An 18,838-nucleotide genomic window follows, 5' to 3' on the forward strand; every position below is an offset into this window, starting at 1 on the left:
TGGTCCTAAACGCTGGGCTTTCACTCGAGTGCTCGCCATCTGTTCAAACAAACCCAAAGCCGCTGTTCTTTCTTCTCTCCCGGGTAAGTTACGCACCATAAAATGCACCCGTTGTATTTGTACGGTCCAGGATTTTTAGCAAAGTTATGGACCTGTGCAACCACCACCACTATCCAGCCTTCAGACGTTTCCATGGACCCCCTAAAAGCTCCTTCATTGTCACCTGTAGTCTGTCTCTCTCTCCCACCCAAACCCCACAATCACTGATCTGCTTTCTGTCTCCATCAGAGCTTCTTTTTAGAACACAGTTTTGGTTGTGACCATCCATAAATACTTCTACGTGAAGCTGGGGTGGTCCTCTGGGTAAGAATACAAATTGCATTCCTCAATTTAAAAAAGATTAAAAAAATATTTATTTATGTTTGAGAGAGAAACTGTGAGAGGGGGAGGGGCACTCAACCGACCGAGCCACCCAGGCACCCCTGCACTCCTCAATTTTTTACAACAGAATGTAACCTCACGCCTGTGTGTCTGTCTTTGGCCATGACCAGACCTGCCCAAGGAAAGCAGCGCAGTGGACATGAACGGAAAATTGTTAGGCCTTGCAGTATAGGAGCAGGGAGAGGGAGATTGCTGTGAATTCTAGCACACACGACAGGAAGTGCAAGGCCTAGGATGTGGCTATCGGGCCCAAGTAACATGGCTGTCCTCCGAGTAGCAGACAGACAGCTGTACATGGAGGTACAAGCTGTTTCTGGGTGATAAGCAGTAAACGTGGTTCTATAGGTATTGGACCCAGCGGACATCTCATTTTGTGTGGGCTCGCAAGACACGCCTCGGTGAGATACGGAAGAGGCAGGCATCAGAGAACTTCCTGGGAGCGCCTGGCTGACTCAGTCGGTTAAGTGTTCGACTTCCACTCAGGTCATGATCTCACGGTTCGTGAGTTTGAGCCCCGTTCTGTGCTGACAGCTCAGAGCCTGGAGCCTGCTTTGGATTCTTTGCTCCCTCTCTCTCTGCCTCTCCCCTGCTCACGATCTCTCTCTCTCTCTCTCAAAAATAAACATTAAAAATTAAAAACACACAAAAAAAGAGCTTCCTGATTCCTTTCCTCATTTGTACCTCTTGCATTGCTTTCCTCCTGCTTCAGAAATAAGCCAAAGCCAGATGCCTGGTGGCTCAGTCGGTTGAGCGTCCGACTCTTGATTTCAGCTCGGGTCATGATCTCACGGTTCATGACATCGAACCCGGTGTCAGGCTCCACGTTGATCGTGGAGACTGCTCATGCTCTCTCTCTCTCAAAGAGAAAAAACAAACAAACCAAAGTAAAAGTAACTATGAACCATGCCTCCGCTGTCACGCAACACCCGACAGGCTCTGCGTTCGGCTCGAGCAGTGTCTCACGTGAACGCACACGGCATTTGCCTCACTCACTGCCAGAAACATCTGGATGCTTCTTTCTCAACCACAGAGGGCGATCTCGACTGGCCTGTCATACAGCTCGTTTCTCAAAACTCCAGAGCAGACGTCTCGTTCCTTAGCTTCTCTGGTGCCCCTTCCCTGGGAAGGAGAGGGTGGGTTCCAATCTCGCTTGCCCTGATGCTTGTGCGCACTTGGGCAAGTCACCCGTCATCTCCAAGCCTTGTTTGGACAAGTCAGGTATCTGCCTCGGTGGGTTATCCTGAGGATAAAGGAGATAATGTAGGTACAGAGCACTGCCCGCTGCCTGGCATGTAGTCTGTGCTCAGTAAACAGCAATGGTAGTGGTGTTTCGACATGACTGGTTTCACAAGCCTGTCGCCCACTGTTTGCATCGCAACGTGTCCCTGCTCAAACCAGGAGGTCAGAATGTTTCACTTCGGTTTGGGAAACAGTGAGGGAGTCGAGGGGGCACTGACATTTCTTAATCCTTATCATCTCCACGGTGGAAAATATCAATCGTTATCATCTCATTTTAGAAATAAGGACACTGAGCCTCGTTCTTGGCGATAGTCGCTCAGGTTGGCCTGCATGGGAAGCCGGTGCCCCTCCCACCTAAAAGTGCTCAAGATCTCAGGGCGCCTGGGTGGCTCAGGCAGGTAAGCGTCCGACTCTTGATTTCGGCTCAAGTCATGATCTCACAGTTCGTGAGTTCGAGCCCGGTGTCAGTCTCTGCACTGACAGCTCAGAGCCTGCTTGGAATTCTCTCTCCTTCTGTCTGTCCCTCCCCTGCTCACTCTCTCTAAATAAATAAACATTAGGGGAAAAAAAGTTACAGCAAAAAAAAAAAAAAAAAAAAAAAAAGCTAAAGATCCCTGTAGAGCAAAAGCTCTCCAGTCACCTGTTGGCGGGAGAGGCCGACTCTCACCTGCCTGGAGGGAGAACAGAGTCAACTCTCAACAACGTCTAAATGGAATTTGCTGAAGTCGAAGAGAAACACGCATTTCCCCAAGTCGGCAGAGGTCACAACTCACATTCCAAATATGACAGGGATGATGTTACACGGCGGGTCTGGGGGGGGGGTGGGGGGTGTCTCGGGACAGAGGGTGGTAAAGAGCTCTGCAAGTTGGCCTGAAGGAAATGGAGAAGCATTGGGAGTCTTGCTCCAAAGAATATTCAACAAAGAGTAGCCTGTCTCCATCCTCCACACCCAAAATGCATGGTGCATGTGTGTGTATATGTGTGTCCATGTGTTTGAGCACTTGCTGGAGACCCGCCACCTTCCCTAAATGTGTTCGGGTTAATTTCACTTGCTCTGAGTTTCCCCTCATCCTAAAGTCAGTCTACACTTAGGTGTCTGGCTGGAAGCATCTTTCCCTGCACTGCAATCGGGTTCCCTTGTGCTGTTGTCCATCACGTGTATGCCACGACATGACCATCTTCTGCTTGACTCTTCGATGAGATCCCGAGACCGTGTTCTGCATTTTTTCACTTCTCTCCATTCCCCCCAACATTTAACCCAGAAATATGCTGGAAATGGATAGATGCTTATGGAGTGATAAAAAAATAAGCAAGGTCACAAATCCGAAGAAAGACTTTAGATCTGGGTTTTTGTTTTTTTCTTTCCTAGAGTTCTATCTGAACAGAAACCACATGTTAAATAAATGACTAAACTTTGTGTTAGAGTTCACAAAAAATGAGCAAATTAAAGTGAAATGCCAAAGGGGAGGGGGAAGTAACTTTCGCTACAGAGAAATAATGAACTTTCGGGTCATGTCCAGCCAATGGGGGCTCAGTCACAGGGAAGCTGTCAAACACCTTTCGGAGAAGCTCTCGAGGCACACGTATCACTGGGGGAGCGCGTGGAGGCCGGCACCGGGTGCAGCCGGGCGCCTGTGACCACGTGCACGCGTTGTTTTGCTGATGTTCCCGATCCCGTTGGAGGGTCCACCTTCCTTCTGACTCACTGTCTTAAATGTTTCCCTTTGTATCTGCCAACTGTTGGAATCGGTGTTTCAACTGTTCTGACCATCTGCTGGGAGAAAACTTCCAGATTATGTCACAGTTTTCGGAACCTCAAATCACACAGTTTTGGAGTTGGAGGACTTAGGAATCAGCAAGCCTAACTCCTTCACTTGCGGGCTCACAAATGCTTCTGCTCCGCCTTGAGTGTCGGCCCCAGTGCCGGGTGCTGGGGAGGCAGAGATGGCTCATGAGGTCCTGGGGCTCCCGCCACCTACACTCCGGCAGGGAAATCAGATTCTGCAGGGTGACCCAGGTGCCCCGATAAAGGGGTGTCCAAGGGACACATACGCTGTGCACAGGAGGGGGGCGGAGACTTTATACATGGTTGAGTCTTTACTGAGCAGGGGAGAATGTAAGTGGGAAAAGATTAGTCAAATATAAAACTGGAGAGGAAGGTAGGGGCCGGATCAGTAAACATTTACTGAGCACCAGTGACGTATCAGGTCACCAGACTGTATGCTAATTGCCAAAGATGTGAAAGCGACAGCTTTGCCCTCAAGGAATTTATAATTTAGCCAGATGTGACTATATACATTAAAGATATACAGGAAGGGATCATCGTCTCTCCTTGGAGGTGGGGACAGAGAGGGGTGTATTGCGGAAGGTACCCGAGGATGCCGTCTCGGGCTAAGGCTTCCCAGGTGGACCAGAGTGGGGAAGGCATTGTAAACGGAAGGAACAGCAAGTATCCAACACAACACGAAGTCTTTCAGGAACCTGAAACAGTGCGATATGGTCACGCATTTAGCTCACTTGGGGAGAGTGGCAGGGGATGAGGTTGGACAGACAGGACAGACAGACAGGACAGAGCGAACTCTTACCCTGGAACTCCACACTCAGCAGCTTCGAGTGTGCCCTGGAAGTAATTAGGAACCTGTGAACGGTGAATCGATCAGGGGACAGATGCAATCAGGTTTCTGTTTTGGAAAGAACCTACTGTGGGCACTCAGTGGGTTAAGCGTCTGACACTCCATTTCGGCTCAGGTCACGATCTCATGGTTTGTGGGATTGAGCCCTGCATTGGGCTCTGTGTTATCAGCTTGGATTCTCTCTCTCTCTGCCCCTCTCCTACTCTCTCTCTCTCAAAATAAATAAACTTAAAAAAATAGAAAGGACCTACTCTTAGCTGGCTGGTACACAAGAATTGGTTATACTGTTATCAATTCTTTTCTGTATGTTCCATAATAATTACAGACGAACACCCACTAGCAGGGTGGACAAGTGTCTGATGTCTGACGGGGAGCAAAGATGGGTAGAGGGACCAGTTAGAGGCTATCGCCTGGTCTACGTGGGAAGGGATGAGAGTCAGAACCAGTGGCAGTAGTCTCTGAGTTTGAAGAGCTGGTCAGGAACTGAGGTCCCCCGGAAAAGGGAGGGGGGGAGACTGGGTGTGGGGGAAAAGTCCAGGGTGACCACCAGCTTCCGGTGTGGGTAACTGGGAAGGACGCATTCTCCGGAAATGGAGACTGAGGTGGATGAACAGGTCCAGGAAGAAAGATGAACTCACATGTAGACGTGTGCTGGAGATGCGGGTCAGATAAGCAGATAGAAATTTCTAGTAGGCAGGAGTATTTATGAGTCTAGAGCTCAGGTAAAGTAAAGTAGGAAGCAGAGAGGAAACAGTGACCTGGGGCCAAGGAGGATCCTGAGAAACTTGGAAACGAGGGGAGAGAAGGTGTTAAGGGAGGAGGGAGAGGAAAGCGTCGGAAGCTGCACAGATACTGAATAAAGTGAAGTCACTGCCTTTGGCCCCAGCTCAACTGTCCCAGTGAACTTTGCCAGAGTGGTTTCAGTGGCCCGTCTGGAGACAGAAAAGGGGGTGATGTACTACTGCAGGTGTGGAGGGCTCTCTGTCAGGGACTCACCGTGTGGGGAAAGGGGATCCGAGAGGTTCAGAGGACACAGGATTGAGGACAGGGTATCGGTGAGACTTAGAAACTTGAGCAAATTTACGTGGTGGGGGCGGGGGCAGGAGGAGCTGGTAAAGGGGGGCAGCTGACAACAGAGGAGACAGAAGGAGTGACTGCAGGAGCATGGACCGGAGGAGCAGGCTGTGCACTGACCAAAGACACAGCAGCAGCAAGATACTGGCAGACAAGAGGTGGGAAGGGGCAGAAAGTGGTCACACCACAGTTACGGGATCGGGACATCGAGGGAATTGAGGCTGAAGCCTCAACTTCACCTGTGAAGCGGGAAACGAGGTGAGGAAGGTAAGGCCCAGACAGGTGGTAACTTGCATGACAACCGCTAGTTTGCCAACTGTCCCCGGGACACTGAAGGCCGGGAGGGACCAAAGAAAGAGGCAGGCCGCTCCAGACGGGTGGGTGGTGGGTTCGAGAAACACGGGAACTTACATTTGAGGCTTATCTTGGGCGGCTGCAAGACAAGCAGATTTCCACACCGCCTGCCAGAATCTCAGGAGTTCAGCCACGTATTCAGGACAGACGGTCTCAACACCTCGCTCTCTCAAGGCTGCATCCTTGAAAACAGCTTGGGCTGCGGGAAGGCCGGCAGGACGTACACGACCCGGCTGGGGAAGAGGTGAGGGGCCTCCGATTGCTCCGGTACCGCCCAAGGGGCAGCTGGCGGTCACAACCTCTCTATGACCTCCTCCAACAATAACCCACGGGGGGTAAGATTTTAACTCAAGTGTCTTGACTCCTTGCCTGGTGCTCTATTCCCTATGTTATACTCACTTAGGTTGAAGATACTTATGTCACTTGGAGATATGTTAAAATGGGGCTTTTTGGACTTTTCTCTTTTTTTAAAAGTGTATTTATTTCAGTGGGGGGGGCGCCTGGGTGGCTCAGCCAGTTAAGTGTCCGATTTCGGCTCATGTCATGATTCACAGTTTGTGGGTTCCAGTGTCGCATCAGGCTCTGTGCTGACAGCTGGGAGGCTGGAGCCTGCTTGGGATTCTGTCTCCCTCTCTCTCTGCCCCTCCCCCACTTACACTCTGGCTCTCTCTTAAAAATAAACATTAAAAAAAATTTTTTTAAAGTGTATTTTTTGAGAAAGAGAGAGAGAGAAAGAGGGAAAGAGAAAACGTGGGCACTCGGGGGAGGGGCAGAGAATCCCAAGCAGGTTCCGCACAGTCAGTGCAGAGCCTGACATGGACCTCGAACTCATACACCGTGAAATCGTGACCTGAGCTGAAATCGAGAGTTGGATGCTTAACTGACTGAGCCACCTAGGCACCCCAGGACCTTTCTTTTGAAAGATCACTAGACAAGGCTGGCTTCATATGAGGGCAGAACAGGCCGCCTTGTCATCAAAGACAAGACGCTTGTCAAGACCCTGGATGGAGACCTTCTGAAAATGGGGAAGACAGCGGAAGTTGACCCTCAGATAAGGATCCTGACTTACTCGTGCCACTCCCAGGGGCTTAGAACTGCGATTTTCACCTCGGTGAAAGAGATTCTGGGAAACTACCTGGAGAAGAGCATACGGAGGCGTGGGGGAAGGAGTGGTGGAGAGTGAATTCTGGTCAGGTCTCTTGGCCTCTCTGTACATTGCCCTTCGGAGCGTAACGTGCATGTCCGATGAAGAGGTGGATGGGAACATGACACTGAAGCAGGTCAGGAGAGCTGGCCGAGGGCGCAGGCAGAGAAAGCAGCCAGGAAAAGCAAAGGAAGGACGCTAGAGACGAGAGCCATCGCGGGGTCTTGCACGGGCCCCGCCAGATGGAGTAAAATCAGACAGATACTGCGCAACTGGAATCCCAATCACCTCCACTTAGAAAAACACAGCCTGTGCTCTTGTTTCCGTAACAGGCATTAGGAAAAGGAGAGGGGAAACCCTTCCCGTCGCAATCACAGATCTTGGAACGGGAAGAGACTGTGCTCCCAACCTATTAAGCCCAATTCACAGCCTCTTCTTCCCCCAGACTGCCGGTCTTTCCCCCTTCTGTGATTTCCTCAGTGATACCAACTGGCTTCTAGGGGCAGTAGTAAAACTCGGTTGGTTGAATGTCAAGCAACATTCAGGCCAGGTCATGATCTCACGACTTGTAAGATAGAGCCCACACCGGGCTCTGTGCTGACAGCACGGAGCCTGCTTGGGATTCTCTCTCTTCTGCTGTCCCTCCCTCTCTCTCAGAATACATAAATAAGCATTAAAAAAATATTTTAAGGGGCGCCTGGGTCACTCGATCGGTTAAGCATCCAACTTTGGCTCAGGTCTCATGATTCATGGGTCTGAGCCCCACATCAGGCTCTGTGCTGTCAGCTCGGAGCCTGGAACCTGCTTCAGATTCTGTATGTCTCTCTCTCTCTGCCCCTCTCCATTCATTCTCTGTCTCTCTCTCTCACTCAAAAATAAATAAACATTAAAAAAAATGTGTAAAATATTTTAAAACTCAGGTAGCAAACAAACACTGGCTCGCTCCCTACCCCCCACAGAAAAAGTCCCCTACACAAAGGACCTGTCACATGGGAGGGGGACACTGAGGGGCGGAACTGCATTAGGATCTTGTCATCTCTGATCAGAACAATTCTGTGTAATTAAAGCCACAGGGCTACAGATGTGAATCTGAACCGATGCCTCATATAACCTGAAATGTTTTCTTGGAGCTTAAACATTTATGTGACATATAATAACTAATTGTCACTAGCATCCACATAGCATCTTTCTTCACTTGAGCCTAAAGCACTTTATATATGCTAATTAATTCGTACCATAACCTCATGAGGAAGAGAAGCAGCAAGGACTATCATTCCCATTTTGCAGAGGATAAAGTCAGGGCAGGGAAACATGCTGACGTTCCCCCAGGTCTGAAAAAGTGAGCAGAAGGCAATCATAATTTAATTCTTGTTTAGGAACTTATTTATTGGGTTTCATTCATATGCTTGGCTCTGTGCAAGATGGTCAGTGTGCTTATGGATGGGGTGGGGAGGTTTGGAGTGCGGCAGGGAAAGGTCGTTTAAATAACACACTATAAAGATAGAAAGACACAGGCGCCTAGGTGGCTCAGTGGCTAGGTGGCTCCCTGGTGTTTACTTTTTCACTTGTTCATCTTCCCCATGAGAATGGAAGCCCCCTGAGGGCAGGGCTTTTATCCTTATTCATGAATGTTTTCAGGGCCCAGAACAGTACCTGGCATCTAGTGTGTACTGAAAAGATATTTGTTAAACCAATGAAGAATGCCTGAGGTTCACCGTTCCAGTTCTGCCACTGACCAGTTTGAGCTTGGAGAAGTCATTTCATCTTCCAGGGCATTAGTTAAAAAAAACAAAAAAAGTGGGGTGCCTGGGTGGCTCAGTCAGTTGAGCATCCAACTCCTGATGTCAGCCCAGGGCATGATCCCAGGGTTGTGGGATCGAGCCCCGAGTCAGGCTCTGTGCTGAGTGTGGAGCCTGCTTAGGATTCTCTCTCTGTCCCTCTGCCCCTCTCTCTGCTCGTACGCTCTCTAAAAATAAAAATAAATTTAAAAATAAAAATAAACTCTTTAAACGGTGAGGAATGTGAGGAAATAGGTATGTAGCCCTGGCTGCACTTTTTGGTGGGGAGGCCGCAGGGGCACAGTCCTGTCTTCCGTGGCTCCATATCCGTCCTGGAGCGGAAGAGTCTGGGCAGTGGCTCATGATGTGCGGAGTATGGAACGAAAAGAAAACTGTGTTTCACTGTGGAAAGCGCAGCAAGGCTTTCTGAATCATCACTGACTTGATCCAAATCCTGCTGCCACTTACAGCTGTGGCCTTGAACCAATTACATAAGCTCTGGAGCCTCAGTTTTGTCATCTTTAAAGTGGCCATTGTCCCCAAACAGCCAAAGCAATCTTGAAAAAGAAAACCAAAGCAGGAGGCATCACAATCCCGGACTTCAAGCTACACTACAAAGCTATACTCATCAAGACAGTATGGTACTGGCACAAGAACAGACACTCAGATCAACGGAAAAGAATGGAGAACCCAGAAATGGACCCACAAACGTATGGCCAACTAATCGTTGACAAAGAAGGAAAGAATATCCAATGGAATCAAGACAGTCTCTTCAGCAAGTGGTGCTGGGAAAACTGGACAGCGACATGCAGAAGAATGAACCTGGACCACTTTCTTATACCGTACACAAAAATACACTCAAAATGGATCAAAGACCTCAATGTAAGACAGGAAGCCATCAAAATCCTCAAGGAGAAAGCAGGCAAAAACCTCTTTGATCTTGGCCGCAGTAGCTTCTTACTCAACACGTCTCCGGAGTCAAGGGAAACAAAAGCAAAAATGAACTTTTGGGACCTCATCAAAATAAAAAGCTGCTGCACAGCGAAGGAAACAATCAGCAAAATTAAAAGGCAAACGACGGAACAGGAGAAGATATTTGCACACATCAGATAAAGGGTTAGCATCCAAAATCTATAAAGAACTTATCAAACTCAACACCCAAAAAACAAATAATCCAGTGAAGAAATGGGCAAAAGACATGAATAGACACTTCTCCAAAGAAGACATGCAGATGGCCAACCGACACATGAAAAAATGCTCCACATGACTCATCATCAGGGAAATACAAATCAAAACCACAATGAGATACCACCTCACACCTGTCAGAATGGCTCACATTAACAACTCAGGCAACAACAGATGTTGGCGAGGATGCGGAGAAAAAGGATCTCTTTTGCACTGCTGGTGGGAATGCAAGCTGGAGCAGCCACTCTGGAAAACAGTATGGAAACTCCTCAAAAAACTAGAAATAGAACTACCCTACAGTCCAGCAATTGCACTACTAGGTATTTATCCAAGTGATACAGGTGTGCTGTTTTGAAGGGACACATGCACCCTAATGTTTATAGCAGCACTACTGACAACAGCCAAAGTATGGAAAGAGCCCAATGTCCATCGATGAATGAATGGATAAAGAAGATGTGGTATGTGTGTGTATGTATGTGTATATATATATATATATATATATATATATATATATATAGTGGTATATATATATACATACACACACAATGGAGTATTACTTGGCAATCAAAAAGAATGAAATCTTGCCATTTGCAACTATGTGGATGGAACTGGAGGGTATTGTAATAAGCGAAATTAGTCAGAGAAAGACAAACATCATATGACTTCACTCATATGAGGACTTTAAGACACAGAACAGATGAACATAAGGGAAGAGAAACAAAATAACAGAAAAACAGGGAGGGGGACAAAACATAAGAGACTCTTAAATATGGAGAACAAACACAGGGTTACTGGGGGGTTGTGGGAGGGGGGGATGGGCTAAATGGGTAAGGGGCATTAAGGAATCTGCTCCTGAAATCATTGCTGCACTATATGCTAACTGATTGGGATGTAAATTAAAAAAATAAAATTAAAATAAAAAAAATACAGTGGTCATTATCCAAGGTCACTCACAGCCTCTGAATGAAGGACTCTTTAGCTGCCAGGATTCCCCAGGGACGTCTGCTGGTGTATTTTGCCTCCAGATCACTGGGTCAACGTGAGGCTTAAAATTATGGGTAAATGAGGTTAATTTACAGAGCTGCTTGAGGAAAAGCCATTGAGATATAACACTAATAACAGAAACAAAAAAAAGTCAACTAACATAGGGCAGTCTTTTCCAGATGTGTGAACAGGGCCAAGGACTTTACTACCCGGCAGAGCATAATAACGGATGCTGTGACAGTAAGCTTTAGTTGCCAAGCGTAGTTTAATTTTTTTTTTTCAACGTTTTTTATTTATTTTGGGGACAGAGAGAGACAGAGCATGAACGGGGGAGGGGCAGAGAGAGAGGGAGACACAGAATCGGAAACAGGCTCCAGGCTCCGAGCCATCCGCCCAGAGCCTGACGCGGGGCTCGAACTCACGGACCGCGAGATCGTGACCTGGCTGAAGTCGGACGCTCAACCGACTGCGCCACCCAGGCGCCCCTGCCAAGCGTAGTTTAAATCATGTCCCATTTGCTGTGTTCATGGCAGAGAAGTACTACGTTTTATGTACATTTCTATCAAAAGTGGTTCCAGTGAGGCGCACCTGGGTGGCTCAATCGGTTAAGCGCCCAACCTCGGCTCAGGTTATGATCTGACAGCTCGTGGGTTTCAGCCTCGCAACAGGCTCTGTGCTGATGGCTCAGAGCCTGGAGCCTGCTTAGGATTCTGTGTCTCCCGCTTTCTCTGCCCCTCCCCTGCTCACGCTCATGCTCTCTCTCTCTCTGAAAAATTAAAAAAAATAAAAATAAAAAAAATTTTTTTAAGTGGTTCCAGAGAAAACATTTTAATGCTTAAAGGCTAAATGTCCGTTATCTGAAAAATTTCTTTTCATGGAACTGATTATTCCCCAACGATGCCAGAAAATGAGGTATAAAACTGATAAAATATCAGACAGAATATAAGAAGACATTATGGGCAGAAATAGTCTCACTTGAAATTGGTCAGAATTATCTACAGTTCTTCCCAGAAACTCTCAGAAGCTTGGAGCTCCTAAGCGCTTACGAAATTAAAGAAATCACGCTCTTTCCGGTGCGAGTCCTCATTACCTAGAAGTAATGCCCTAATAAAGTCAGAAGGAAGTCAGCAAACTGCTCAACAGCCCTCTTTTTCCCAAATATCCTCCCTGCCTCCTGATACGAGGTGGGGAAGCACTTTTCTGAGTTTTCCAACTGTGACATTGCTACCATGTATTTATTCTCATCTTTTCTTCCAAGTTTATATTTCCTATTCCTGCCTCCTAAATAGGAGTATTTCCTGAGGCGTAGGCCTTGGCCTTCTGCTCTTCTCTATAAATACTTTCTCTTTCGGAAAGATCATATACACTGAGGAGTTCAACTGTTGTTTCTTCACGGATGACTCACACACTTATATACTGTGCCATAACCTCTCTGTCTTCAGCCATCTCATAGTCTCCAAATCTGTTTGAGATCTGAGCTCATTTTCTGCCTTGAAACCAACTCACCCTAGGGGCACCTGAGTGGCTCAGTCAGTCGAGCGTCAGACTTCAACTCAGATCATGATCACACGCTGTTCACGAGTTCAAGCCCCACGTCTGGCTCACTGCTGTCAGCGCAGAGCCCACTTCGGATCCTATGTCCCCCTCTCACTCCCCCTCACCCGCTTGCGCTCTCCCCAAAATAAACGTATATTTAAAAAATTCACCCTATGGGCATTCAGTCTGGATTTCTCGGCTTACAGAACTGGAGTCCTCCCTGGTTGCTCATAATCCTTTCCCCCCACCATCCACTCGGTCACTAAGGAGAGCGCTACTCAATTATTGCAACCTTGCTCTTTCCCCTCTCACCTTTACTATCCAAGGCGAGTAATGACTATCAGAGCTCCTCATCCATGCTGTCCTAGTCACTTTTACTAGGTCGGTGCTTCTAAAACATGGCCTGGAACGCTGGCAGCTCCACATTCGTTCTGCATTTACGGAGTGCTCGCTTTATACAAAGCACAGCGTCACACATTCCAGGATGCAGAAGTGATGGAGGTCTGTTTACAGTCTAGGAGGGGGAGGAATTGTACACCCCGTTTTAATTCGAAACTACGAAGTGGTAATAACTGAATGAATACATGAAGAATGGTTTGGAAAGTATGATGGACATTCCAAAGAAAGAAAATTTATTTCTAGACGGCGAGGTCACTATGTGGCTTTAAACAACGGGCAGAACTTCAACAGTATACGAAGATAGGGAAGAAGAGTATTCCTAAGGAGAAAGAGCCAGGAGCAATCTTTAGAAGGTAAAGGGAGGTCGGGAGAGATTCATACGGTCTGGTTTCCCACCGACAAGGGAGGAGGAAAGGGGAACAGCAGAAAATCGTTTTGAATCCAAGTTCACAAATTAGGTCCTTAACCTACAGGCAACAGGGAGCCCATGACGATTTCTGATCACAGCTGTGCTTGAAAAGGACTACAGGGTTGGCAAGTGAGTGACGCTAGAGGAAAAGTACTGCACTTGCCCCGTTGAGCGGTCGAGACCCTCGAGGAGGTGCAGGCAGTGTGTACGCAGAGTGGCTGGATGCCACAATTACTGCGGAGGTAGAATCGATGGCACCTGTCAACTGACGGGAGCAAGTACAGGGGGAAAAGGGCATCAATTGTGGACGTCAAAGCTTCCAAGGAGAAACGGGAGGTAATCCTAACAAAAGCGGGGCGCACAATTCCGAAAGCCAGTCGCGAGGGCGGGGGCGGGTCACGTCTGGGGCACCCGGCACTGATGGAACCGCAGGGCCTCCGAGAAGAAAAGGTCACGGCGCCCGGAGGTAGCTGGGCCCTGACGACTTTACTGCTGCGGGGGGGGGGGGGGGGGGGGGGAGGTGTCGGGAAAAACGGGCACCAACGGACTGCGGACACCTTACTACCGGGGCCTGGCCAGGCAGAGGTGAAAGCTGTGGCCTCGCCGCGGCGCCGCACTCGCCTCGCCCGACCCCGGGAACAGGTGGCCGGAAGGGGCCTCTCCCTCTCCTCCCCGCACATTTCCTCAGCGTCCGTCCCCGCCCGCCACCGGCCCCTCGCTAAGGAGGCCTCACGCACAGCGGTGTCCTGTCCAGGGAGAGCGGGCCGAAAGCGCACGCGGGACACCGCCACCTCCCGCGCGACACCCGCCGCCCTCCGCGCGGGGCTCGGGAGACCGAGGAACCAGGAGAAACCTGCACTACGGTCCCGAGATCTCGCGAGACTTGGCAGGCCGGCCCCCCGCGCTGGCCTGCCGGAAGCGGAAGTCGGCCTGTGGCCCGAGTGGCTCCGTTACCTTGGAGAAGCTGAAGTAGTGGGAGATCCCGTGGCCGCGCTGTGGGCCGGAGGTGGGTGCTCCTGCGCGTGTGGCCGGCGGGGTGCGGCCCGAGCTGGGCGGACGCAACCCTCGGCGGGCGATCGTGGCCCCGGGGAGCAAGGAGCCGGGCGGGCCGCGCCGAGTGGCCTCCCCTCGCCCTCGCGTCTGGGGAGGGAGCAGGCCTGCCAGGGCCGCGGGAGACCAGCCCAGTGCGCTCCGACAGCGGACTGGGAAGCCGGTGCGCGTCCCCCCCGGGCAGCAGAAGCCCCCAGTGGTCATTCATCCCCAAGGTCGCTCGCCTGCACCACTGCGCCGCGCGGTTTTACTTGTGCTCGAGACCGGTCCGAAAGGCTGAGCCCCTGCCTTCCACCGAGGGGCACGTACCTTGTGCCGGTCGTGCCTGAACCGGCTTCTGGGTCCTGAAGGCCCCGCGCTCTCCGCCGCCACTTGAGCGCTCGCGCTCGCTTTCCAGCCAGCGTGGCAAGTCTCCGGAGCGCTTTTAGGACAGCCCCTTCACTCACTGAGGCCCTTGTGTTCCTCGCCCTCCCCACCACCTTTTGAGGGTTTCCTTCCAGGGAATCAAGCGTTTTTCTCCCTTCCCCCAGATCGAAACAACACAAACATTAGACAGTACAACTGCCTCAAAGTGCTGGGGTAAGTAAAGCTCACTCAGATCGATTAAAATTATGTTTAAATTTCATTGTGAGTAACAATAGAGATTTTTGTTTACTTGTGAGAAGGGGACCGTAGGAGAACAGAGAAATAGAGTGGCATTTTTGCCTTGTCTTGTAGTTTCTACTCCCCATCTGGTTGGGTATGGGTCATCCTTCTGGTGGTTTCTGTGATTCCTATAGAAACCCAGGCATGATGGTCATTGGCTGAACTTATTACAAATCATACCTTGGGTTTGCGAATTTGACATCTGAGAAAGTGGAAAGCCTGAGAGCAGCAGCCTAAGAACGATGAAAACGTCTAGGTATTGCTTCTTGCATCCACACAGTAGTCTTGGTTTAATGTTGCTGGGATGAGGGTAGAATTATAAATATTTGCATATGTTTTGGGGGATTTGGATGAGAAACAAACTAATGAAGAAATTGTCTTCCACTATCACGTCTTTGTCAAAAAGTTTTATTGTAAGTTGAAGAAATACAGTAAGAAAAATAATTGCAGGATGTCCGATTTGAAAGTTTTCGTATGATGTCACATATATCCCAAGTCATAAAACAGGTGTTAGGAGTCTTGAGGCAAAGAGTAGAAAGATGAAGTCTGGGTTAGGAAAGACAGGGATGGGAGTCCTGACCGGTATGTGGTCAAGGAAGACTGGGAAGGGGGGAGCTCCCTACAGCACGCTGATTGGCTGGCTTCCAGGTCTTGGATAAAGTTTAAAAGAAGCTAAGTCTTTGTCCCTTGGCGTCTCGAGGATGAGGCCTTTTGTCACCTAAGCCAAATCTTTTCTTAGAGGTAGAGGGCTCCCGGAGAATGTGGGTAAGGAAATACTACTTGAACGAGTCCAGAATGGGCCTGGGAAACCCAACTAATACAGATTTGTTAGACAGTGTCTATAGTAGTTTTCATTTTGTCACAGTACAGGAGCGCATTGGATGCCATTATAAAGTACCCTAAACTTGAGTAGCTGTTCATTTAAATGCCTATTTGCCTTTCCATTTTTGTGTCTCTCCTGTATTTTCAGTCTTTCACTTTTTTACTGGTTCTTTTTTCTTTTCCTATAAACCTAACCTCAGGTACTTTGTCCTGGGAAAAATAGGAGATAATTTTCCAGTAACCCTTTAGCTACTGCCTTGTTCTCGTTTTCAGCGAAGCTTCTTGAAAACTTAGCCCGTAGTCAGTGTAGATTTCTACTTCCTTACCTTCCAGTTACTTTTCAATTAACTGCAGTCCTGTTTCAATCCCTAGTACTCTAAAATAATCACCTCCTAATGGCTAAACCCAATTAGTTTTCTCTTCTTGGTTCTATCATTGTACTGTTCAACATTGAGGACCATTCACTCTTTATTCTCTTGCCTTCTATGGTAAGCTCACTTTGCTGGTTCTTATCGGTTTTCTTCTTTATCTTCAACTTCCTTATACGTCGGTGTTCTCCAGGATTCTATTCCTTGATACTCTTCTCATTCCACAATCTTCCTGAGGAATCTCCTCCATTCTGACAGCATTAACCACCATCAGAATTGCTGATGTCTCCCGTATTTATCATCAACTTGCTTCCTAGTCCCAAATGGGTAACTGTGAGCTGACTCTCCGTGTGGATGGGCATAACGTAACTAACTTCAAACTCTTGTGTACCCTTGCCCACCCTTCTTCCTGTGGTTCCCATGGCACCATAGGCCATGCACTCATTTGGGTAGAAGCCTGGAAGTTATCCTTTGTCTCCCCTGCCACCCCACAACATCTAGTGAGTGATTAATTTCTCCTGGAATCTTACCTGTCCTCACAGTTGCTTCCTCAGACTGAGCCCTACAGCAGTGCAGTAAGCTGCCTTTGGTCTGTCCTCGCTGATCTGTGCTCTGCCCGGTTAGAAGAGTGATCCTTCTAAATAGTCGGCTTGCTCTGGAGACTTCTCTGCTTAAACCACCTAGGACTCCCCATTTCCTACCAGAATAAGTGCACAGTTGTTTGTGTGGAATACACAGTTTTTCATAATTCGATCCCTGCCTGTTTTTCCAGCTTCATTTCTTGACATTCACTGGTCCTCCCTTTATACCACGTCTGTCTTACGCTGTAGACCAAGAGTTCTTTGGAGGTAGAGACCACGATACATTGTTCATCTTTGTATCCTGGGTGCCCAGTTAGTACATCTATATTACAGAAGTCAAGAAACACTGAATTGAATGTTTAAAACTATCTGAAGTTTAAAAGTACACAAAGACGTTTATGAATACCCTGCCTAAAATTGTTCATCTCTTGGTTTTTCACTATCTGGTAAGATAATGTGACTTTTTAAAAAAATTCTCAGAGAACTGTATTAAAAACGACAGAATTTCAGGATGACAGACGCTTCTGAAGCTGTTCCAAATTTTGAAGAGATGTTCGCCAGTAGATTCACAGAAGATGACCAAGAATACCAGGAATACCTGAAGCGCCCTCCTGAGTCCCCTCCGATCGTCGAGGAGTGGACTAGCAGAGCCGCCGGGAACCAGAGAAATAGAGGCAATCGGTATGTATCATGGGAGGACACCTGCGGATGGCTGACGTGGGAGAGGACGGCTTTAATCCGTTAGCCCCCGAGGCCAGCGAGGGCAGGGACCGATGTTTTTGTTTGGTACTCCTGGTGCCGACCGCCTGCCTGCACGGAGCAAGCGGCCAGTAAACGTGTGCCTTAGTATTTTGTCGGCACCACGTATTTTTCCCTTGCTGTTCAGTTGTGTGTGTCTTAATGTTCTTTTTTAAAATGTTCTTCCTGTGGACATTTGATTTTCTTTGCAAATATACTTGAAAATCCCAGAGTCTTCTGTAAAACTCTGTGTTAGATTCCATAGAGAAGGTACTGTCTTTGGCTTATACTTGAGAAAGAAATTCATACAATAGAAATTATGTCTATGTAATAATTCAAAATAGATGAATAGATTACCATACTGCTTTGTACAATCGAATAGAATTCAGTTTGAGAACTATTCTGTTGTTTTGGGTTTCGTGCTGTGGTCTGCCTATTTCTCTGCAAAGCATATCCAGTGTGATACTGGAAGAATGATTTAAATTTTGGGAATGTTTTGACTAACTGGTGCTATAACATTCTGCGGAGAAAAATGTTTTTTACCCCCTTGTGGACGGAATATTAGACTGAAATAAAATGCACTGGGATAGAGTTGTCATTTGTGTTTTTTAAAAGAGAAGTATAAAAATCTTTTTGTTTTGCTGTTGTAGGTTGCAAGATAACAGACAGTTTAGAGGTAGGGATAGCAGACGGGGGTGGCCCAGTGACAATCGATCAAATCAGTGGCATGGACGATCCTGGGGTAACAATTACCCGCAGCACAGACAAGAACCTTACTACCCCCACCAGTACGGACACTATGGTTACAACCAACGGCCTCCCTATGGTTACTACTGATGGAAACGGCAGCAGCTTTTAGTAAAACCATTACTCTGTTAACATGACAAAAGTTTGTATCTTCTGTTGGTCATAGTTTTACGTTTGATTTCAGAGAGTGGATTATTAACTTTTTGGCACTTCTGACTTTTTTTTTTTTTTTTTTTAATGAGATCTTACCAGAGACATTATGGTTGCTGGGAATAAGTATGCCTCTAAAAAGGTTGTGGATTTATTACCTGACTTCTACCTCAGATTTCTTCTTTGTTTCATGACTTAACAGTCTTTGAACTTGCTGTGTGTTTTCTTTGTTTGACCTCCAGGAGTTCTGTCTTTGTTTTACACAGAAATAAAAATTTTAAAGTAGAAAATGCCTGATTTTACTTTTTTTTTTTTTTTAATGTTTATGAGAGAGAGACAGAACAGGAGTGGGGGAGGGGCAGAGAAAGAGGGAGACACAGAATCCGAAGCAGGCTCCAGGCTCTGAGCTGTCAGCACAGAGCCCAATGCGGGGCTTGAACTCACGAACCACGAGATCATGACCTGAGCCAAAGTCGGATGCTTAACCAACTGAGCCACCCACGCACTCCTGCTTGATTTTATTTTGTAAGATAAGGAAGTATCCATTTACTCGGATATGCT

General features: G+C 47.9%; 1 protein-coding gene across 4 annotated transcripts; it reads left to right on the plus strand.

Moving 5' to 3' along the window:
- The first annotated feature begins 14,095 nt into the window (after positions 1–14,095).
- Positions 14,096–18,567, plus strand: RAMAC (RNA guanine-7 methyltransferase activating subunit). 4 transcript variants are annotated; one of them, XM_047086762.1, is made up of 4 exons: positions 14,096–14,182; positions 14,757–14,805; positions 17,123–17,323; positions 18,031–18,567. In XM_047086762.1, exons 3-4 carry the CDS (start codon positions 17,154–17,156, stop codon positions 18,215–18,217), a joined length of 357 nt encoding a protein of 118 aa, XP_046942718.1. In that variant the 5' UTR covers positions 14,096–14,182; positions 14,757–14,805; positions 17,123–17,153; the 3' UTR covers positions 18,218–18,567. The 4 variants fall into 4 exon arrangements, with proteins under 4 accessions (XP_046942718.1, XP_046942717.1, XP_046942719.1 ...); XM_047086761.1 differs by having other exon boundaries at positions 17,145–17,323; XM_047086763.1 differs by having other exon boundaries at positions 17,153–17,323.
- Positions 18,568–18,838: the final 271 nt, after the last annotated feature.

The sequence above is a fragment of the Lynx rufus genome, unplaced genomic scaffold, assembly GCF_022079265.1.
Source record: "Lynx rufus isolate CCGP_SWC_20201006 ecotype Redwood Valley unplaced genomic scaffold, mLynRuf1.p SCAF_21, whole genome shotgun sequence".
Taxonomy (NCBI): domain Eukaryota; kingdom Metazoa; phylum Chordata; class Mammalia; order Carnivora; family Felidae; genus Lynx; species Lynx rufus.

Bases quoted from the DNA above. Each gene is read 5' to 3' on its own strand.
- RAMAC (XM_047086762.1), top strand. From the start codon at position 17,154: ATGACAGACGCTTCTGAAGCTGTTCCAAATTTTGAAGAGATGTTCGCC. The intron at 17,324-18,030 runs GTATGTATCATG...TTGCTGTTGTAG, and splicing joins CAGAGAAATAGAGGCAATCG to GTTGCAAGATAACAGACAGT.